This window comes from Eretmochelys imbricata, chromosome 11 (assembly GCF_965152235.1).
Source record: "Eretmochelys imbricata isolate rEreImb1 chromosome 11, rEreImb1.hap1, whole genome shotgun sequence".
Lineage (NCBI taxonomy): Eukaryota > Metazoa > Chordata > Testudines > Cheloniidae > Eretmochelys > Eretmochelys imbricata.
Window position 1 is genome coordinate 82,751,691 of NC_135582.1, and position 21,568 is coordinate 82,773,258.

Here is a 21,568-nt window from a genome sequence, read left to right on the forward strand (position 1 = left end):
TCTTCCCATATAGCTGTTAAACCAGGTTGTACTTAGTTCCTGGAATATTTTCACCTTAGTCAATGTCTTCATCTGCCTAATCACTTTGTTGCTGTTCTCTGAATTCTTTTGTTAACATTTTTCTGGTATTGACTCTCCCACAGCCCTTTGCAGAACATAACAATGTTCTTCTTTTTTTAGGTAGTTGGAGTTGCAGATCCTCATGCTTTTGCTAGAAATGACCTTCAGAAGATTCACTGCATTGACAAGAAAAATGTATTTAATGGTAATATTTGCCTCACTGTCTTGTTCTATAAGCCATACTATGAAAGACTAAATTAATGAAATATATTTCTATATATCCAAACACTAATATTAGTTTATATGGGGAGCCTTTTAGGACATACATCTGGGGTTTGTATTTATGGAATATATAATATTCCATAAATTATATAATATATAATAAAATCAAAAAATGCCCATTCAGGGCTTTGAGCAGTCTTGACATAGTTTAAAAAAACTATAACTTCTCATCTTCAGAAGGATGATGTTCCCTTGGTGACTGTACATGTTAGAGCAAAATTACTTATAGTGGATCATAGAAACAACCACTATTGCCATATTTAGGTAATCTGCTCAAGTCTTCCTTTTGTGACATTTTATTCTACAGTAATAGCTAAATGTTTTTGCTGTGAGAACAATAATAAAACCCATAATGTGATGTCTACCACTGACATCTAAACCCTTGTAAATACAGTAGACCCCTGCTTCACTGAGTCTCCATTTACTCCTGGGAAAATTCTGCACCAAAAAATTAAAAATTCTGCACACATTTTAAAATTCTGCATATTTTATTTGTCAAAATAACGCAATATAATCACGCGAGTTTCAATTATTTTGGTAATTTTTTTAAACTACAATACGATGGATGGAGAATAGGAGTGGAGAGCACTGGAGGAAATCTCCAAATTGCCTTTGTCTAATAGTAATGTAGCTAGTTTTGTTCCTAGTTATTAGTCAATAAATATATGCAGCCATATGCTCAGAATTATATCATAGGCAACTGAAGTGCAAGTGAGGGCTTTAGAATGAAAATTTATATTGGCTACTCACCATTGCCAAAAAGGTCAATGGTAAACAGTTCATGGAGCACATTTGATAAGAACGTTTTTCAGTTCAAAAATTTATACCATTTATATTGACTAAAGCATTTATAAGGCTCTACTGTCGTTTACAATAAAAGCTCCTTTACACCACTCTGGCAATGTTAAGGACCTTTAAATCTTTTACACCTGTTTTATATTCCTGGGGGAATTCACTAAGCAGGCAGGCTGCTATATTCTGCTCTGACAGTGCCTGCCTCATGCTTACCGCCTCAGAAATATCCCCAAAGCCCTGCCTCCCGTACCGGGTGTGCCGCAGTAGCGAGCGAGAGGGACAGAGTCTCGTTCACTGACACGCCCAGCCCCCCTAACCCTCCCCGGCATTGATTGATGTCTCCTCCTTCATGCATGCCTGCCAAGCCCTGTACACACACACACACCCAGTGGTGATTTCCATCTCTGCAAGCTGCTCCGGGTGCCTGAACGATGTGCCTATGCTGCCAGGGAGGGGCGCATGACCTCTCTTGTGGCATCCATTTACTTCCCTGTCAGAAATAATTTTTCTGCAGGGAAGCAAAGAAATCTGCAGGGGACATTAATTCTGTGTGTGTGCAGTGGCACAGAATTCCCCCAGGAGTACTCCATTTTCTGGCTCTCCTTATTAACTCAACCACTGTCAGCCCCCGAGTGGCTGGGGCTCAGGCTGTGAGCACCTGGTGGCCATTATCTGGTTTACCTGGATTTTTGGTTATCTGATCTGGATAAGATTGGATAATTGGGGTTCCACTGTACTGAATAAAAATAGTGAACTATTGTTTTGAAGGAAAGTATGTGAGTTTAGGCTGGGATCTGCTTAGTGAGGGAATCTTTAAATCTTGATAAAATGATGGAATTTGATTTAAGCAAACCTGCAGTGGTGGGAACTTCATAGTAATGATTATTGTGGCTTTCTGCATTTCAGTATGTCTGACAGAAGTTAGGAGTATAAGGGGGAAAAGCTTTTTTGATGGTTGGATCTTTGAAATAACACAACTGTGCCTATTTCAGTGTGCATCTGGAAGCGTGTATGCAGTCTGTGTGAGTCCACATTATGTGACGTTCACTGCTTCTGATTCTGCTTAGCAATGTCTTCAAATATAGCAAATTACGTACAGGCATTTCTCAGCAAGAGCTGCACACAAGCCAAATTTTAAGTTCTAAAGTGAAGTTGTTTTAAGTTAAGTAGAAAAGAAGCATCTAAACACGTCTTAAAAATCCATTTTATTTAAGTACAGGCCTACAGTGAACACTTTGAATTGCTTATCAAAAGTATACTATTTTTGGGGGTGCCCAGTGGGTCAATACATACAAAAATATAAAGGTATTAAAGCTACGGCTGGCAAAAATAAGGGAGAAACTAGCTAATACGCATCTTTTATTTTCTGCATCCCTATTAAGAGTTGCCATCTATGAATTTAGGTAGTATAGGTATCAGGTTTTGAACTTCCTGTGAAGATCTAATAACAGGAATACTGCCGGACAGATTTCGTTCTGGGGCAAGTACTCCATAGATCAACTGCAAGGAGTAGTTTGTGCAAAAGATGGAAAACGTCACTGTAGATCATCACAACCCTCTAAAACTAACACTGAAGTGAGGTGGATTTGTGTTACAAAAATACCATAAATGGAATATCTGCCTCCAAAAGTGATAGGCAAAAGAATATTTCCACTACCTACAGTTACTAATTCTATCACTGGCTTTTCAGTCTAATACACTTGCTTTAAAGAGCAATGTCAGAGTAATCCTGTATGACATGATACTGTGCAATTAAGTAAGCCATGCATGTAGCGGCTTTGTGTATATTTAAATATATTAATCTTTGTTTTGATTGATAAAATAATTGTTTTTCCACGTTAATATAATTGTCCTTTATTTTGTGACTTTTAGAAAGTCACAATGAAACATTTTAGAAATGTGGTGAAACATTTTTAAAAAGAGCTCAGAGCATTTATTCAGACTTTCTAAAAATTTCCTTTGGGCTGTAACCTTTTGTCCCTTAATGTGTCATGTTAATTGTTTCAGAAAGTTAAGTATCTGAAACAGGATCTTAGGCTCATTCTATTTTAATTGACTTCAGTGAATGCAGAGGGGGCATTAAAATACTGTCTCAGCCTTAATTACAGAATCAGTTTTAGTGTAACAGACTACTTGGAATTGAGCCTAGAATTAATTCAAGAGGTGTATATAAAACTTGCACTGTAGTAACAAATAGTTTGTTCTATTCTTTTTAATGTGAAATAATATTTTTCCTTTTTTTATACTTGCTCACTTTTGTAACATAACGGCTGTCTCAGCTACAGACATTAGTTGATTCGCTATTTTAAATCTCTTTTTCTTCAGACTGGAAAGTAGCCATGGAGAGAGAGAGGTTTGCGGATGCTGTCATAATAGCAACACCCGATAGACTGCATAAGGTACTATGGACTTCTTGAGCATTACACAAAAATCATAACTGGAATAACAAAGGAGAGCCCCAGATTGTAAAGTGTACATCGTTCACCTAGCTCTGTCTTTCCAACCTTGGTTTGTTCACGACTTTGATCCATTCTTTCTCACTGCAGGTTTGATATGCACTTGGAAAATATGAACATGCATGAACATTCAATGCCAGGACTTAAGTCATTCTCTACCAATAGCCTCTTAGTTAGAAAAATTAAAATCCGGAACTTAACACCTAACCCATTAAATGATGACAGCCTTGCCCGATGTCCAGTTGGGCCCCCCCCGGCTCACCAGCTTGCCGTGATGGGGCCAGCTGCTGAATCCCCAGGTGTCTTAAACCCCTAGAGCCTTAACAGAGCTTTGCCAGAGCTGCTGTCTTAGGGCCTCCGGCCTCATTCTCAAGCAGCCAATCTTCTGTCCCGCGTTCCCTGGCCCAGCCCCTAGAACCAGCCCTCAGACTTCTCCTCCCGCAGCTTGAACACACCCTCTGTCAGATCCCCACCTGAAGGGGCCGCGGGGTGGGTGTGATTTATAAACTCATAGACGCTTTGCGCAGGGTTCTCCGATGCTTTTGCTCTTTTTTCATATATTTCTCATGCTAATAATCTATATTGAAATAATAAACCCTTCATGCATTTACCTTTTCAGTTTCCTCACCACACTGGAATGTTCTCTGGGCTGAGGTCATGGTATCCGGGGCCGTTGCACGGCTTGGATTCTGAAAGCTGGAGTGTCTTGCCCAGTTTACTACTTCCCCTTGACTGGTTTTCTCCTTCCCCTTTCTTGCCCAAAACTTCCTGTGCATTTCCTGGAGCCTTCCTCCAGTTAATGCTTTTGCAACCTCTTGCTTGGTCACTTCTCTCTCTTCTACCATTTCTTCCCCCCACCCCCACTTCACCCCACTTCCCCCATCACTTCAGACATGAGCAGCTTGAGCAAGCCCATTGTCCCGAGGTGCTTCATCCCGAATAGATGGTCACTGAGTTCCACCATTGTACCTCCCAGATGAGGAAAATACTTGTTGGCTATGGTGGATACACAGATTTTGTTCTCACTTAGAAGTTACGTTGGCATATCTATGTCAGGGGTGTGAAAAAAAATACACCCCTCACCAACATAGCTGTGCTGACAATATAGATGCAACTGTGTCAACAGAAGAGTGCTTCTGTTGATGTAGCGAATGTCATTCAGGGAAGTGGTGATCATATGCCAGAATAAAATATGTCATTGTAGAGTGTGTCTATGCTAGGGGGCAGTGCTGGCATTCCTGTGCTGCCATAGGCTCTGTAGCGTAGGCATGGCCAGAGGCACAGAGGCCTTACATGATACAGCAGTTTCATAATATCAAGCAGAACGTATAAGTTGTACAGGCTCCCTGAAGTCATCACACTGGGGAGAAGCTATCACTGGCACCATCTGGTTTTTAGCAGAATCAAAAGGTCAGGAATTTAAATGAGAGTTTTAAAATTTTACACATAGAATTGTAGAAGTGTAGGGCTGCAAGGGAACTTGAGAAGTAATCAAGGCCCACCCGCAGCGGTGCATCAGGATCAAGTACACATAGACTGTCCCTGACGTCTGTTTGTCCAGCCTGTTCTTAAAAAAATCTCCAATGATGGGGATTCTACAACAGGGGTGGGCAAACTATGGCCCGTGGGCCGCATCTGGCCCACCAGCTGTTTTAATACAGCCCTCGAGCTCCTGCTGGGGAGCGAGGTATGGGGCTTGTCCCGCTCAGGTGCTCCAGCCAGGGAGCAGGGTCGGGGGCCGCTCCGTGTGGCTCCTGGAAGCACTGGCATGTCCCCACTTCAGCTCCTGTGCGTAGGGGCAGCCAGGGTGTCCACTCCACACTCTGCCTCTGCCCCAAGGGTCGCCCCCGCAGCTCCCATTTCCCAGGAACGACGGCCAATAGGAGCTGCAGGGCAGCGCCTGCAGATGGGGCAGCTCGAAGCAGAGCCACTTGGCCACGCTTCTGGGAGCCGCTTGAAGTAAGTGCCGCCCCGAGCCTGCATTCCTGAGCAACCCCTTGCGCCCCAACCTCCTGCCCCAGCCCTGATCCCCGTCCCACCCTCTGAATCCCTCGATCCCAGCCTGGAGCACCCTCCTACACCCCAAACCCCTCATCCCGAGCCCCACTCCAGAGCCTGCACCCTCAGCCGGATCCCTCACCATGCACTCCATCCCCCCGCCCCAGCCCAGAGCCCCCTCCTGCACCTGAACTCCTCATTTCTGGGCCCACCCAGGAGCCCGCACCCCCAGCCAGAGCTCTCACTCCCTCCCGCACCCCAACTCCAATTTTGTGAACATTTATGGCCCGCCATACAATTTCGATACCCAGATGTGGCCCTCGGGCCAAAATGTTTGCCCACCCCTCTTCTACAATCTCTCTTGAGAAACTATTCCAGTGCTTAACTACCCTTATAGCTAGAAAGTTTTTCCTAATACCTAACCTAAATCTCCCTTACTGCAGTTTAAGCCTGTCCCTTGTTCTCCATGTCCAGTGAAGGTAGGACAACTGGTCTTCTTGTGAGTATCCGCCCCAATGCCTTTGATTGGAGAATTTTGGTAGCAGTGCCCATTTTACCCACACATGTGCCCCCCACATCCTGATGACCCATATGGGATACATAGGGCTGTGCGGGAAAACTGCCCTCCGTTCCTTCTCAGCCACCTTTGGCCTGAGATGGAGCCACAAGCATGCCTGCTTTACTTTTACTTAGTGCAGTGAGTTGAGTTTGGAGTTTGCTGTTCCCCCTTTGCCGGTTCCCCATTTGAAGGGTTGGTTTTGGATTTTAGTTAACGAGATCTCCAGGCTTTAAACATTGTCTTTTCTGCTGGCAGGCTGTCCCAGTAAGTGGTGGACACTCTCGTGTCTGTTTGGGAGACACCTATATACAGGCTAAGTGTATTGTCTGCTCCTTGTTCAAGAGCAGATCTCATAAAAACAAGGAAATAATGTTCAAGCTCTTGATGAAGGAGCAAGCCTGAAGCCTGGCTTCTGAACTGGGCTCCGAAAACTCCTGTCAGTGTGCTCCAGACTAGTAGCCTTTCTTTGCAGCTGCCCTACATTGTTAGCCCAAATGCAATCTGTGACCTGCTATAATCCCCAGATCCTCTTCTGCCATTCTGCTGCCTAACCAATTAATCCCTGCTTTATAGTTGTGCATTTGATTTGTCTTTCCCATGTGTAGTACTTTGCAATTGTCGTTATTGAATTTCATCTTGTTGATTTCAGACCAATTCTCCAGTTTGTCAGTGTTGTTCTGAATTCTAATCCTGTCCTCCACAGTGCTTGCAACCCCTTTCAGCTGGGTGTCATCCACAAATTTTATAAGTGTACTTGCAACCTGTGATCCCTCTAAGTTGCGTGGTCGGGCAGCCGCCCAGGAGTGATTCAAGTGCTGCACACTTGATTATCACATCCAGCAGTGTGTGTTCAGGTGCCCCTGGCCCCCTGCTTTGGAGCCACGTTGCTCCTGCCCTCTGCCTTGGAGCCCCTGGCCAGTTGCTCCAGGGACCCTCCTGCTGGCTGTGCAGAGCCAGGGAGTGGAGGGGATGCTGATGTGAGGGTGTCCCCTGCCCCTATACCCCATCTCCGCAGAGCAGGGGACAGGGCTCAGGACTCTAAGCAGGAGAGCTTCTGAGGTCTGAACGAACCTTCTGGGCAGTAAGAGCCTTAAAGAGACAGCGCACGGTCTCTCAGAGACTTCCCCACCAGCCAGCACACACAATCTCTCTCTCTCTCTCTCTCTTTCTGTCTCTCACACACACACTCTGTCCCCCTCCCCCTTGCCTATGTACCCCATCTCCACAGAGCAGGGAAGTGGGGGACAGGGCTCAGGAGCAGGAGAGCTTTCAGGGAGGGTGCCTTGAAGAGACAGCGCACGGTATCTCTCAGAAACTTCCCCAGCAGCCAGCAAACACTCTGGGTCTGTGTGTGTGTATGTGTCTTTCTCCCTCTCTCTCTCTCTCTCTCTCTCTGTCACACTCACCCCCCAACACATACTTGTGTTGTTGTTGTTACTTCTTGGTACTTCCTGCAATGCACAGATATTCTCTGTAATTTTATTCTTTCAAAGTGCTGTTATTTTAGTTTTTTGTCTGGTCTACGCATTTCATAATTTTTATTTCTCTCTTACACTTTAATTTAATTCTTTGAGTAGTGAGTTCTAAAATACCTAACCTGTCCTGGCTGGAGTAATTATCCCTGTGGTAACTTTTTAAAAATATATATTATATCTAGGTTTTTTGTTTCTACTGGTGGTGCACAGCCTCACATTACCTCGGTGCACATAACAAAATTTATTCCGCACACAGATGGAAAAAATTAGAAGGAACATTGCTCACAACTCCATTATCCAAATCATTAATGAAAATTATTGAATAGCATTGGATCCAGAACTGACCCTTTGGGATCCCAGTTGACCTGCGATCCCAATTTGACAGCAAACCATGATAACTACTCTTTAAGTACAGTCTCTCAACCGTTATGCAACCACCATATAGTAATTTCACGTAGACCACATTTCCCTAGTTTTCTTATGAGAATGTCATGTGGGACTATGACCAACGCCTGACTAAAATGAAGACATATCACATCTACAGCTTCTCGCCCCGTCCACACTAACTTGCTCAAAGAAGGAATACCCCCTCCCCTGAAAAAATCAATCTGTAAATTTCCCTTAGAAAATCAACTCTAGTATTATTGAAGTTATAACATCATAAGGACTTTGGCAGTATTGTCAGTGAACTAAAACATGGAATATTCTATTAGTAATAATAACCATACTTAGCATTTATAACCCCTTAGAGGTGATATGAATATCACCTTTTAACAGAAAAAAATCTAGAAAATCACTTTTTGAGATTATGTATTTATAGAACGGGTTATATAAAGAGTGACTGTGCCAAAGAGCTTACAGCTGAAGGATCTCATTCAAAGCCCACTGATACCAAGCCGAAAAGGCAATAAAACAGTACAATACACTGCAGTATCCGATTAAACAAACGAAGGGAAGACTGCTTGGTAGTCTGAATGTTCTACAGACCCAGAAGGTCTTCAGGAAGTTGTTATATGAAGCAGGAAGAGGAAGGCAAATTAAGAATGTAAATCAGAAGACAAACCTTAAGTGGCTGCATGCAAAAGGCATGACATTAACACAGTCAATACTGAAAAATAAAAATTGTTTTGGATCAACCCAAAATGAATTTTTTTTTCACTTTTCTTAGAGAAACAAATATCTGAAGGAAAAATATTTGGGTTGAATTCAACACTTTGTTTTGATTTTAGCCAGCTTTTTATGAAGAGCAAAGGAAATACAAAAACACCATTCAGACAACCAACCCTTCCCTCCCCCTCCCCCATATATCCTATAGCCTTTTGGTTAGAGCACTTCCCTGAGGTGGGGGACACCTGGGCTTATGTCTCAACTCTGCCTGGTTTAAGCAGGGATTTGAACTTTAGTCTCTCACAGCTTAATAATTTATTGGAGGAGGGAGTGGAATGCAGGTGTCTCCTTCCAGAGAGTCTCCTAACCAGCAGGCTGTAGTGTCATTCTCTGTCTCTACCCCAGTGACTATTTAAGTATTTTATACCAAGTGTAACAGCTTCCATAGGAGTGACTGAGTTGATGCTACCCCAGAATACTCAGTACCATAACCACTGGACTATTCTGTTGGAAGTGGGAGTCCCTAGTTCAAATCCCTCCTCTGAATGAGATGGAATGGGGACTTGAACCTGGGCCTCAGACATCCTACGGCACGTCTACACTGGCAAAGTTACAGCACCAGCAGTTACAGTGCCGCTCAGAGAGCGCCGAAGGAAAACCGCTGTTGTGTGTTCACACTGACAGCTGCCTGCGCAATAGCGTGTTCACACTTGCGGCACTATTCGGAGCGGTGCACTCTGGGCAGCTATCCCACAGGGCACCTCTTTCTCTTTTGCCACTAAGACTTGTGGGAAGGTAGAAGGGGTAGCGGGACATCCTGGGTCTTGTCTCAATTCCCCATGATGCATTGCTTCGCATCCCAGCGATCCCTGTGTTTTCGTCCGCATTTGGGGCCATCTTTCAACGGTTTGTGTACTGCGCGCCCTGCCCTGCCTCTTTCTGGGTGCAGGAACGGATCCCGAGCTGTTGACCAGAATATTGTTCATACTGACCAACATGTCACGAGTGGCAGTGGAGTTATTCCTTAAACTACAAAGGCAAGAGGAGTGTGACATCGATCTCGCCACACGTAGTAGCTATGACATGAGAATGCTTGTGGCATTCACACAGGTGCTGACCACAGTGGAACGCTGCTTTTGGGCTCAGGAAACAAGCACTGAGTGATGGAATCACATCGTGATGCATGTCTGGGATGATGAGCAGTGGGTACAGAACTTTTGCATGAGGAAAGCCACATTCATGGGACTATGTGATGAGCTCACCCCAGCCCTATGGAGCAAGGACACGAGAATGAGAGCTGTCCTGTCGCTGGAGAGGTGTGTGGCAATTGCGCTGTGGAAGCTGGCTACTCCAGACTGCTACCGATCGGTTGCTAACCAGTTTGGAGTGGGAAAGTCGACCATTGGAGTCGTGTTGATGGAAGTGTGCAGGGCCATCAATCGCATCCTGCTCCGAAAGACCGTAACTCTGGGCAACGTGTGTGAGATTATGGATGGCTTTGCACAAATGGGCTTCCCAGCTGCGGAGTCACTCTTTATATAACCCGTTCTATAAATACATAATCTCAAAAAGTGATTTTCTAGATTTTTTTCTGTTAAAAGGTGATATTCATATCTTCTCTAAGGGGTTATAAATGCTAAGTATGGTTATTATTACTAATAGAATATTCCATGTTTTAGTTCATTGACAATACTGCCAAAGTCCTTATGATGTTATAGATGATAGGTGGGACAGATGGCACACACATTCCAATTCTGGTACCAGACCACCTAGCCACCGAGTACGTTAATTGGAAGGGGTATTTCTCAGTGGTTCTCCAGGCACTTGTGGATCACCGTGGGCGTTTCACAGACATTAACGCAGGCTGTTCCAGAAAGGTGCCGGACGTATGCATCTTTTGGAACACTAGCCTGTTCAGGAAGCTGCAAGCAGGGACTTTCTTCCCGGACCAGAAGATCACCGTAGGGGAAGTCGAAATGCCCATTGTGATCCTGGGAGACCCCATCTACCCCTTAATGCTGTGGCTCATGAAACCCTACACGGGGCAACTTGACAGCAGCAAGGAGAGGTTCAACAACAGGCTGAGCAAGTGCAGAATGACTGTGGAGTGTGCATTCGGCCGTTTAAAAGCCCACTGGTGATGCCTGTATGGGAAGCTGGGCATGGCCGATGACAATATTCCTATGCTTATAGCCGCGTGCTGTACGCTCCATAGTATTTGTGAAGGGAAGAATGAAAGCTTCACTCAGGGCTGCACCGCAGAGGCTCAGCGCCTGGAGGCTGAGTTTGAACAGCCGGAGACCACGGCTATTAGAGGGCCGCAGCACGGGGCCACAAGGATCAGGGATGCTTTGAGGCAGAAATCTGAAGCTGAAAGCCACTAATATTTGTTGCTATGCTCGGGATTGCGGTGTTTGTAATGCTAAGAGGTGGATGGTGCACATGATGCAAGAAGGGGCCTTAACATAATTGTATGTTGCTTTGCAGTGCTCTTTTTGCTTTCACTTAATAGAAAAAAGATTGGTTTCAAACAAACAATTATTTTATTGAAAGACAGCAACCAGAGTAGAGAGTCAAACGAAAAAGTTCATCAGCAGGGAGGGGGATGGGGGAAGGGAAGGTCTCAAGAGGAGGAGGGGTCCCGGGATGGCTACAGATTTGTGTATGCCCAGGGAACACACCCAACCTTCTCCTTTGGAGTACGATGCAGCGGGTGCTGTACGTCAGCAGGGCCAAACTGCAGAGGGATGGGTGTTGAGTGCAGTATGTAGTGGGAGTCCACACTGCTGGACTGTGAGGAGGGAGGAGTGGAATGCTGCGGGTAGACAGTGGAGCCAGGAGGTTGATAGGAGTGTGTTGGCGGGGGGGGCGTTGTGTGTGTGTGTGTGTCTGGGGGGCGCATGGGAAAGAGTTTTGCGACGGCGGCTGCAGAGGAGGGCGGGCGAAGAGCTGCTCAGTTTGAACAGCTAGTATCACCTGGAGTGTGTCTGCTTGGCACTCCAGAACTATTACGAGCTGCTCGGTGGTTCTTTCTGGTGTGCCGCATTCTCCTTTCGTTCCCTCTTCTCGCTGTCCTGACACTCCTTCAATTCCTTTTTCTCAGCGGCGGAGTGCATCATAACCTCACGCATAAAGTCCTCCTTAGTTCTTCTTGGACGCTTCCTAATTCTTCACAACCGTTCTGCCGCCCATAAGGGAGGCTGGCCTCCCAAGGTCATCTCTGTGAAGTTTAAATGCAACATTTTACAGAAACAGTATTGTTTGCAACATAGACAACACTGTTTCAATGCTCTAAAACACAGCCAGTACTCTCACACCTGACACTAATTGGCTGACCCCAGGCAAGCACACACAAGCCACAAGACTCCCAAAATGGTGAGTAGCTGCAGGGGCAGGGTAAATCATTGTTCCCGGACCCTGTTGTACACTGGGCACATGGCTCTTGGGCACTTGGAGAGCGAGCACCGTAGGGGGGGCCGGATAATCATTCCTCTCCTCACACATTCCACAGGAGGTGGTCATTATGGAAGATATCTCGCTGCTGAGGGTGAGCAGGGAATCAAGGGAGGGTTTATTCCAAGCCTGTGGCTTCCGCCCTGGCCCCTATGCAGCTAGCCTCTGTGCAGCAATGGTGTCCCCCCACCCCACCCATAATGACACAGTGGTACAGGAAATTTATGGTTAATAGGGCAAGAAACAAAGCAGCTCTGTCAAGGAACCTGCGGCAGTGGATTGCCCAGTGTCTCCACGAGAGTTTCCTGGAGATCTCTGAGGGAGATTCCCGTGAAGTGAGGGAGTGTATCAACAGCCTGTTCCGCTGCTCAAACTAGGCATGCGGTGGGAGACAAGCCTGCTTCCTGCAACCCTCCTGCCCCCAGCATCTCACGTCAGCAATTCCCAAACTCAGATCCAGTTACCAGGGGCCTCCTCTCTTGTTTGTGCTTCGGCAAGATCCAACCGCTGTGACTGGCTAGGCTCCTCCAGGGTAGAAAAGAGCTCCTGACTGCATGCATCTCTGGCCTCCAAGTCATCCTCTGCCTCTGGGTTCCCCTCCCTCCTTCGTCCAAGATTGCCTCCTCCCGGCTCAGTGCACTCTCAACTGGCACGCAAGCCAATGAAGTATCCACAGGGGACTTTGCAGTGGAGGTGGGCTCACCACCGAGTATCGCTTCCAGCTCTTTGTAGAACCGGCAGCTGGTGGGTGCAGCACCGGAGTGGCAGTTTGCCTGCCATGCCTTGCGGTAGGCGTTCCGCAGCTCCTTCCCTTTGACCCCGCACGGCCATGTGTCCTGGTCATGGCCTTTTTCTGTCATGCATCTAGCAATCTGTCTGTAGGTATCATCATTCCAACGGCTGGAGCGCAGCTGGGACTGCACAGCCTCCTCTCCCCAAATCCCGATGAGGTCCAGCAGCTTGGCATTGCTCCAAGCAGGGGACCGCCTGGTGTGTGGAGCAGGCGTGGCCACCTGGAAAGATGCGCTGAGACCACTGCACGTACCACCGAGCAAACAGGAAGGGGACTTTCAAATTTGCACAGGAATGTCCAGGGTGGGGCTGACAGTGGGTCACCTGAGGGCAGGGCAGTCAAGTTCAAACCGACAGGCAGAGAGGTAAGAACAGATATTGTGGGACACCTCCTGGAGGCCAATCGTAGCAGTGTCATCACCCCGGCGACTACACTGGCACCAGAGTGCTGTAAGCCCCAGCACAGAAAGCTCTACGCCCCTCCTCGGGGTGGTTATCTTAGAGCGCTGCATCTGCACAGTTTCTGCGCACTTGGTTCCTTGGCCGTATGTGCACCTCGGGAGCTACAGCGCTCACAGCTGCTTTACTGCACGCAAACTTGCCAGGGTACACGGGGCCCTAGGTAAGTGCTGTACCATGGGTCTATGGAGTGGGGGAGGCATTTCCGCTTCCTTTGGTTTTGCGAATGACATCTAACGCCCCTTGCAAATCTAGCCCAAAAAATGTTATGGGCCAAAACTATCTGGTGAAGTTGTGTGAAATTCTCACGTAGTTTTGGTGGCCCGAAACTGCATATTTTGTTGAATAAACTGTTCGTCTGAAAAATGTTGTTTATTTCTAATTGTGAGTAAACAATGATAGGGAGAAACATTTAGTTTCTTGTAACTTGTCTCTTTTGTTTCTCTCTTTTCCTAGGGTCCAGCGATAGCTTTTGCTAACAAAGGCTACCACATTTTGTTGGAAAAGCCCATGGCAGTAAGTTAAGTAAGATCATAATGTTAAAGTTTAAACAGTGGGGATAATTTTCAAATATCAGGGTAAAATCTTCAATCAATTTGTCTTAGTATCTTTTCTGCTACATTTGCTAATTATGAAAGCCCTGATCCATATTCTTTTATATTTAATAAACAAAAAATGGAAAAAAAATTGTACATAGTCTTTCTTGACCTGATCCTTCCTATTTTCATTTCACTTAGAATATAAACTCCTTAGGGTAGAAACTCCCTTAAAGTGTGTGTGTGTTTGTACAGCCCTAGCACATGTCGGTGTTAATGTAATAAATAATATTCTGCCTGTCTGTAACTATAGTGTAAGGTTTGCTTCCTTACAGCACATCTCTGGCTTTGGGATCTTGCAGTAAGGTGGTCATGTTAAATTTATGATATCATGTAATTTGTCTGGCAATAGACCATAACGTTAGGCACCGGATTTTGACTTCATTGCAGAATCTAGAAGAAGAAGAAATGAAATGTTTGGTTTAATACTGTCCTGCTATCTGCAATAAGGTACCCTGAACCTGCACCTCTGATGTCGGTGGGAGCCTTGCCATTGACTTCAGTGGGCACGGGAGCTAATTCTGAGAGTCGGAGGAACACCAGTTCCTGCAATCTACCTGTCTTTCTACATAAATGTTTTTGCACTTCCAAGTTTGTACTATTGAAGTTGCTTTACAGATGGATTAAATCTTCACCAGTTTTGGGGTGCTATATAAATAACATATCTTTTATTATTGTTTATATTTGTATTAGTGTGCTTTCAGTGTTATGCATAAATGTAGGAAGAGACAATCTTTCCCCTCAAAGAGTATAGACAAGATAGAAGGAAAAAGAAGGAATATTATCTTCATTTTATAGATGGAAATTGAGGCACAGAGAAGCAACATACTCATGGTAACAGAGTCTGGCAGAGCCTAGGAGTTGATCCCAATACAGGCAGTCCTCGGACTTATGACACAGTTGGTTCCTGAAAAATTGCATCGTAAGTCAAAACGTCATAACTTGGAACTGCAATGCACTCCATTGCGGGAACAAGTGTCGTAAAGTCAAAACCAATTGTCATCAGTCGAATCGGGGGTCGATTCAGAAACGCCATAAGTGCCATTCGTCGTAAGTCGAATGTCGTAAAATCGAGGAGTCCCAAGGGTAATGCCTTAAAACCACCCTTCCTCTAATGTCAGATACTTTGATATCCAGTATGGTAGGTCCTTCCAAACATCAAAATATGTGCTGAAATCTTGGATGACAAGTTTCACCCTGCAGAAGAGTGCTTTGGTCTAGTTAAATGTAGTTTCTAATGATAGTGCAAACATATACATAACTAGAGAATTATTGGTGAGTGCCATTTTCATACAGTTGCAGATAAAATTTCAATTTAGCACATAAGTGCCTACAAAGATATTTAATAAAACGTATTTTTCAAATTGCTAGTGTTGTGACAGTTAGCAGATTCATGCAGTAACTGTGGTACATAATGCAGGCAGAATAGAAATAACTGACTGGGTTGTTTTCTCTGGTTTATAAGGTAACACCTGAGGACTGCAAAGAAATTGTGTCTGTGTGTAAAGCTAACAATGTCATGCTTGCAGTATGCCATGTCCTGCGGTACTATCCAGCCTCACTGAAGATCAAGGTATACTTATTGCTTGAGCAGTAACCCGTGGAGTCAGTAAATGTTCATTCCTGCTATGTGATATGGGTATTAACTTTCGTGAGCTTGACATTGGTCATGGGAGTAGGGTCAATAAATTCCTGTACTGCTATGTGTCACACTCCTAGTACTACTGTGTTTGGTTGTCAGCGCATGAAAAATAATCATTTAGAATTACAAGAAGCAGCTGTGAAAGTTTAGGCCAGGACTTTAGGTGTTCAGTTAACTGAGAAAATAAGGCTGTAAATCAAATTCCATTAAGAGATTGCCCAAATGGATTAGGCTATAAATTAGCTGGCATTCCAGGACCAGCAAGCGTTAAACGTCTTTCAGAAATCTTTCTACAAGGCTACTTTGGAGCTGTTAGAGTGTGCTGTATCAGTGAGAAATGCAACACTGCTACCTGGAGGGAACTGAGACTCCTCTATGTAACTTCTTTGGTTCTGGGGACTAAGACTTGAGTGCATAAAGAGGGGTTACTTTAAGATGATTACCTGGGTGGCTCCAGACTCCCTGCTTTCCTTGCCCGCTATTTCAGAGTCTTGTGGATGTTTGATTTTGTACTGAATTGAGTATATGTGGGCCTTGTCAGTGGTTGTAAATAGATTGAAAATGTATTCGTAAAGTTTTAGAGCTAAATTTTAATGGTCTGAAGTTGTTTGCCATGATGACCGACGAGTCCCTTCACACCTTGAAGGCGTCTAGGGCAACTCTTCATTCCCTCAGGATATACACATCTGCAGAGGAAAAAACAGGGGAAATACTATTCAACCCAGCTTGCAAGAGCTGCCCCCTACGCCCAGGAACAGAGACAATATGATACACAAAAACGCAGACAGATCTCCAAGGTGTCGACCACTCCCTGCTCAATCATCAGTGTCCCAGCAACCCTCTGCAAAACAATAATTTTGAGGGTTTGTTCGAGGGCCTGAGACACCTCCCCCATTCCTCAGTGCTGAAACCATTATTGACCCCCATTTTGGACACTATTTGACCCCTTTCTACTCAGCATGGAAGGCCATCACCATGGACAAATGGGTTCTAGAAATACTCAGCACAGATTATTCAATACCATTCATCTCCATCCCCCCTACCCACTCTCCCTTCCTGTCTCTCTTCAGTGACCCCTCTCATAAACATCCTCTACGGGAAGAAGTAAACCACCTCCTACATTTGGGTGCCATGGGACCAGTACCATCATAACACATAGGGAACAGTGTTTATTCTCACTATTTCTTAACCCAGAAAAAGAACGGCGGATGGAGACCTGGTCTCAACCAGTGCATGAAGAGTGGTTCCTTTGAGATGACTGCCTGTGTGATTCTGGAGTCCCTGCCTTCCTTGCCAACTATTTGAGTCTTGTGGATGCTTGATTTTGTACTTAATTGAGTATGTGGGGGCCTTGTCAGTGGTTGTAATTAGATGAAACCTGTATTTGTAAAGCTTTAGTTGACAATCAGATTTAATGACGGATTTGAGCTGTGGAAATGTGTATTATGAAAGATTATCAAATGGGCACACGTTGTCTAGAAATGCATGGCAGTTAAAATATAGGATTACAAAAGTATCATATTATCTGGAAGGGTAAAGGGGGTATGGAGTTGGAACAGTTAATTCCCACTTTGAGGAAAGATACCAAGTCTTTATTTCCCAAAAAAGTCCATAATGGTACACTTTTGTGTAAGATCTCAGTGTGATGCTTTGGGTTTCAGCCCGGGCCAGTAAGGAGTTCTGGCACCGCCTGCCTTGCACCCTTGGTTCCGGGGTGTGGCCTTGGCTCAGAGCCCTGATACTAGTACCATGCTCACAGCACAATGGTCTCACCCTGGCTTCCACCAGCCTGGAAGGGTGACCCCAACAGCCCCTCCAGCCCCGAATTCCTCCCAGACTGGCTCCCCTGCAGTATCCAGTCCTTCTCAGTGGACCCTCACAGAAGATAGTAAGTTCACTGCCTCCAAAGACACAGAACAAACACCAACCTGCTAGTTTAGTTGAAAGCCCACACTCGTTTGAAAGGTATAGCATTGAGCTGGTTTGTAGTAAAACTAAAAATAAGTTGGTTAGCAAAGACCATAGGATTTAAGTGAGGTCTAGTAAGAGGGAAAGAGATGAAAAGTTACAACCAAAATATGCTTTCTAGTGATTAAATTTAACTTCAGCAAGCTACAGTCTTGGTCTAATCAAGTTTCTCACTTATGTTCAGTTTTCAGAGACTTCCAACCCTCTTTGTTAAAAGGTTCCACTTTTCTGAGATGTACAGGAGCTCTGACATTTTGCATCTGCTCAGTAATGGATACCCAAGATGGCTCTTTGTCCTTGTTTATATTTTCCAAAGTTCAATGATATTGCTTCAGGATGCGGGAAGGTTTCCTGGAGCTGCAGCGTCCATCCCGCACTGAGAGAATTAAGTGGCCACCCCCCACACTGGTTTGCCTAATGGCTTTGTCTGTCTTGCATGTAAAAGTAATTTAATTGTCTCTCTTGTTCAGTTTACATTGGAGAAACATCCAAGCAAGAGGAACCACGTTTCTTTGTCCAGAACAGGATGACTTAAACACTGCCTGCCAAACACATTTTGAGAATGTATTTCCGGCACATATTTATAATTCTTCATACACCCCACAATAATATGAATGACCAGCATGTCACCAGTTTATATAGGATACCTTACAAGACACCTTTTAGATACAGATTATGACTATAGTGAGGTGGGGCAATGAGTGTGTCAGGTCTCGTATGAGTTACGATATGTTGCGTCCTCTGCTGGCTGGCAGTGAGAGGCTTCCGGGGTCACAACGATCTTGATAAGTTAAAAGAGATGCTGTTAAGTTTGACTTAAATTGATGTTTAGCTATAAATACATTTGATACTACAGAATAGTGACACTGGAGAGAGGCAAATGAGTTATACCATGAGCCTAAATTTGGCCTCCAGGACCTTTCTCCTATCCTTCCCTTTGTTATTGATACCTCCATGTACCAGGACCACAGGCTCCTCCCCATGTCTTGAGAGATCTGCAACCTTCCCACTTGGAAGGCAAGTCACCATGCAGCTCTCCCAGTCATTTCAAACCCAGCTATCTATGTTTCTAATGATCAAATTCCCTATTACTATTACCTGTCTCTTCCTAATAACTGGAGTTTTCTCCCCTGGAGAGGTATCCTCAGTGCAAGAGGATACCATGACATCATCTGGAAGGAGGGTCCCAACTATGAGATCTTTCCCCTCTGCTCCAGTTTGGTATTCTCCTTCCCTTGAGACTTTCATCCTCCTCAACAGCACAGAGGCTGTCAGACTGGGGTTGGGATCGTTCTGCTGTATCCTGGAAAGCCTCATTTGTGTACCTCTCTGTCTCCTTTAGCTCCTGCAGTTCAGCCACCCTGGTCTCCAAGGCTTGTACACTGTCTCTTAGGGTCACGAGCTCCTTGCACTGAATGTATGCATACCATAGGGAGGATAATCATACATGCTGCATTGAGTGCAATAAACTGGGTAGCCCCACTCTGTTGCTGGTCTTCTGCCTGCATTCTCTTTTTACTCCTGCAGCTCTTTCCTCTGTTGTTGTTGTTTTGTTTTTATCATGGGTTTTTTATTGCCTTAAAGAATGTTAAGTGTATCTAGCCTCCACCACACACTCCCCCTCTAAACTCCCTCACAAAACTCCCCTGGTGGCTGCTTGTGTTTGCTAGCTCCTCTGGTCGCTTAGGAGCTGGCTTTTTAAATCCCTGGTCTCCGCAAGTAGCCCCATCCCCTGGTTAAGGGTTGATGGGTGCTAAGGGGCTTAGGGATGAAAGCCTGGTTAAGAAGCTCTCAGCCTTGCTAGACTCAGCTCATGGTCCTCCAGACAAACCAACCACACTATATACTTCAGTCAAGCAGCAAGCACACCACAAACACACACACACTACAGACAACAAACTCACCCTAAGGCTCACATAATTGCTCCTCCTTCACCTGGAGAACTCCTTCGCAAAACTCCCCTGTTAGCTGCTTCTTTTTGCTATCTCCTCTGGTCACTTAGGAGTAGGCTTTTTAAACCCCTGGTCTCCCTGAGTAGACCTGCCCCCTGGTTAAGGGTTGATGGATGCATCAGTCCACACCTTCGCAGAACATTATGCAATCATCGGGGACTCTGCCTCTGATGCCATCTTTGGCTCCACAGTACTTTCATCTGTGACTAACCTAACTCCGAAGTCCCAGCCCTCCAAGGGGGGTACTGCTTGGGAGTCACCTACAATGGAACACCCATAGGGACACTACTCAAAGAAGGTACCTTGTGCAGTAACAATGATTCTTCGAGATGTGTGTCCCTGCGGGTGCTCCACTACCCACCCTCCTCCCCTCTGCTTCGGAGTTCTCGCCATGACTCTGCGAGCCCAACAGACACGGCTACTGAAGTTCTCTGATCAGCAGCGCAGGGGGGCGCACGTACTCCTACAGTAGAACACCCGCAGGGACACACATCTCGAAGAACCATCTTTACCGCACAAGGTGAGTACGTTCTTTTTTTCCCAGTTGATTCAATTGCTTATTGGAGGTTTGGCTCTCCCCTTTCTTTATACCTCAGATGAAGTTTCTCTTCCCTGCTGGGGTGTAGCCATGGTGTCTCTCCCTCTTCTCCCCTTCCCCCCAGCTTGATAGCTTGGTTTATCTGATAAGTAAATGAAATTCTCAATGTCTTTCAAAGTACTTTGGAAGTAACTGTCTACTGGAGAAATCACATTCCTTTGTTTGTGGGAGGTAACTCCTGTTTGACCAGAAACCCATTTTCAGAATGTGCTGCAGCTCAAAAAAAATCCTGACATTCGAGAGTTCTATCGCTAGATCGTGAGTGAGACTTAATTTGACTCAGAAATTGTGACTCGCGATAAATTCGCAAGAGTTGCCATGTCTATTTGTGGTATCAGAAAGAGGCTTTATGTCCCTGAGTAGGCAGAGCAAACTGAGTTATGTTTCCTCGCTGTCTGTTTATATAGGAGCTACTAGATGCTGGAGCAATTGGAGACATCTGCCACATACAGCATCTGGAGCCCGTAAGTGTGTGTGTCATGGTATTATCTGAGCTTAGTTATTCCTATTAATCAGTGCCTTGGTAGTAAAGGGTTGGTTTCAGAGTAGCAGCTGTGTTAGTCTGTATCCGCAAAAAGAAAAGGAGGACTTGTGGCACCGTAGAGACTAACCAATTTATCTCAGCATAAGCTTTCGTGAGCTACAGCTCACTTCATCGGATGCATGTAGTGAAAAATACAGTGGGGAGATTTTACACACACAGAGAACATGAAACAATGGGTGTTACCATACACACTGTAACAAGAGTGATCAGGTAAGGTGAGCTATTACCAGCAGGAGAGCCGGGGGGGGGGGAGACAGGCAGGGAGGGGGAACCTTTTGTAGTGATAATCAAGGTGGGCCATTTCCAGTAGTTGACAAGAACGTGTGAGGAACAGGGGGCGGGGGGGGGGAATAAACATGGGGAAATAGTTTTATTTTGTGTAACGATACATCCACTCCCAGCCTTTATTCAAGCCTAAGTTAGTTGTATCCAATTTGCAAATTAATTCCAATTCAGCAGTTTCTCATTGGAGTCTGTTTTTGAAGTTTTTTTGCTGAAGAATTGCCACTTTTAGGTCTGTAATCGCGTGACCAGAGAGATTGAAGTATTCTCCGACTGCTTTTTGAATGTTATAATTCTTGACGTCTGATTTGTGTCCATTTATTCTTTTACATAGAGACTGACCAATTTGTCCAATGTACATGGCAGAGGGGCATTGCTGGCACATAATGGCATATATCACATTGGTAGATGTGCAGGTGAACGAGCCTCTGATAGTGTGGCTGATGTGATTAGGCCCTGTGATGGTGTCCCCTGAATAGATATGTGGACAGAGTTGGCAACAGGCTTTGTTGCAAGGATAGGTTCCTGGGTTAGTGTTTTTGTTGTGTGG

The 21,568-nt window shown here is 45.2% G+C and overlaps 1 protein-coding gene across 1 annotated transcript in view; it reads left to right on the forward strand.

The window, feature by feature from the left end:
- Nucleotides 1-21,568, forward strand: part of LOC144271887 (2,7-anhydro-N-acetylneuraminate hydratase-like) — a 60,094-nt gene that overhangs the window by 17,231 nt on the left and 21,295 nt on the right. Inside the window, exons 4-8 of the mRNA XM_077829490.1 lie at nt 181-265; nt 3,463-3,536; nt 13,893-13,952; nt 15,498-15,605; nt 20,600-20,656. Of these exons, the coding sequence (XP_077685616.1) occupies nt 181-265; nt 3,463-3,536; nt 13,893-13,952; nt 15,498-15,605; nt 20,600-20,656 (384 nt within the window). The remainder of the gene's footprint in view (nt 1-180; nt 266-3,462; nt 3,537-13,892; nt 13,953-15,497; nt 15,606-20,599; nt 20,657-21,568) is intronic.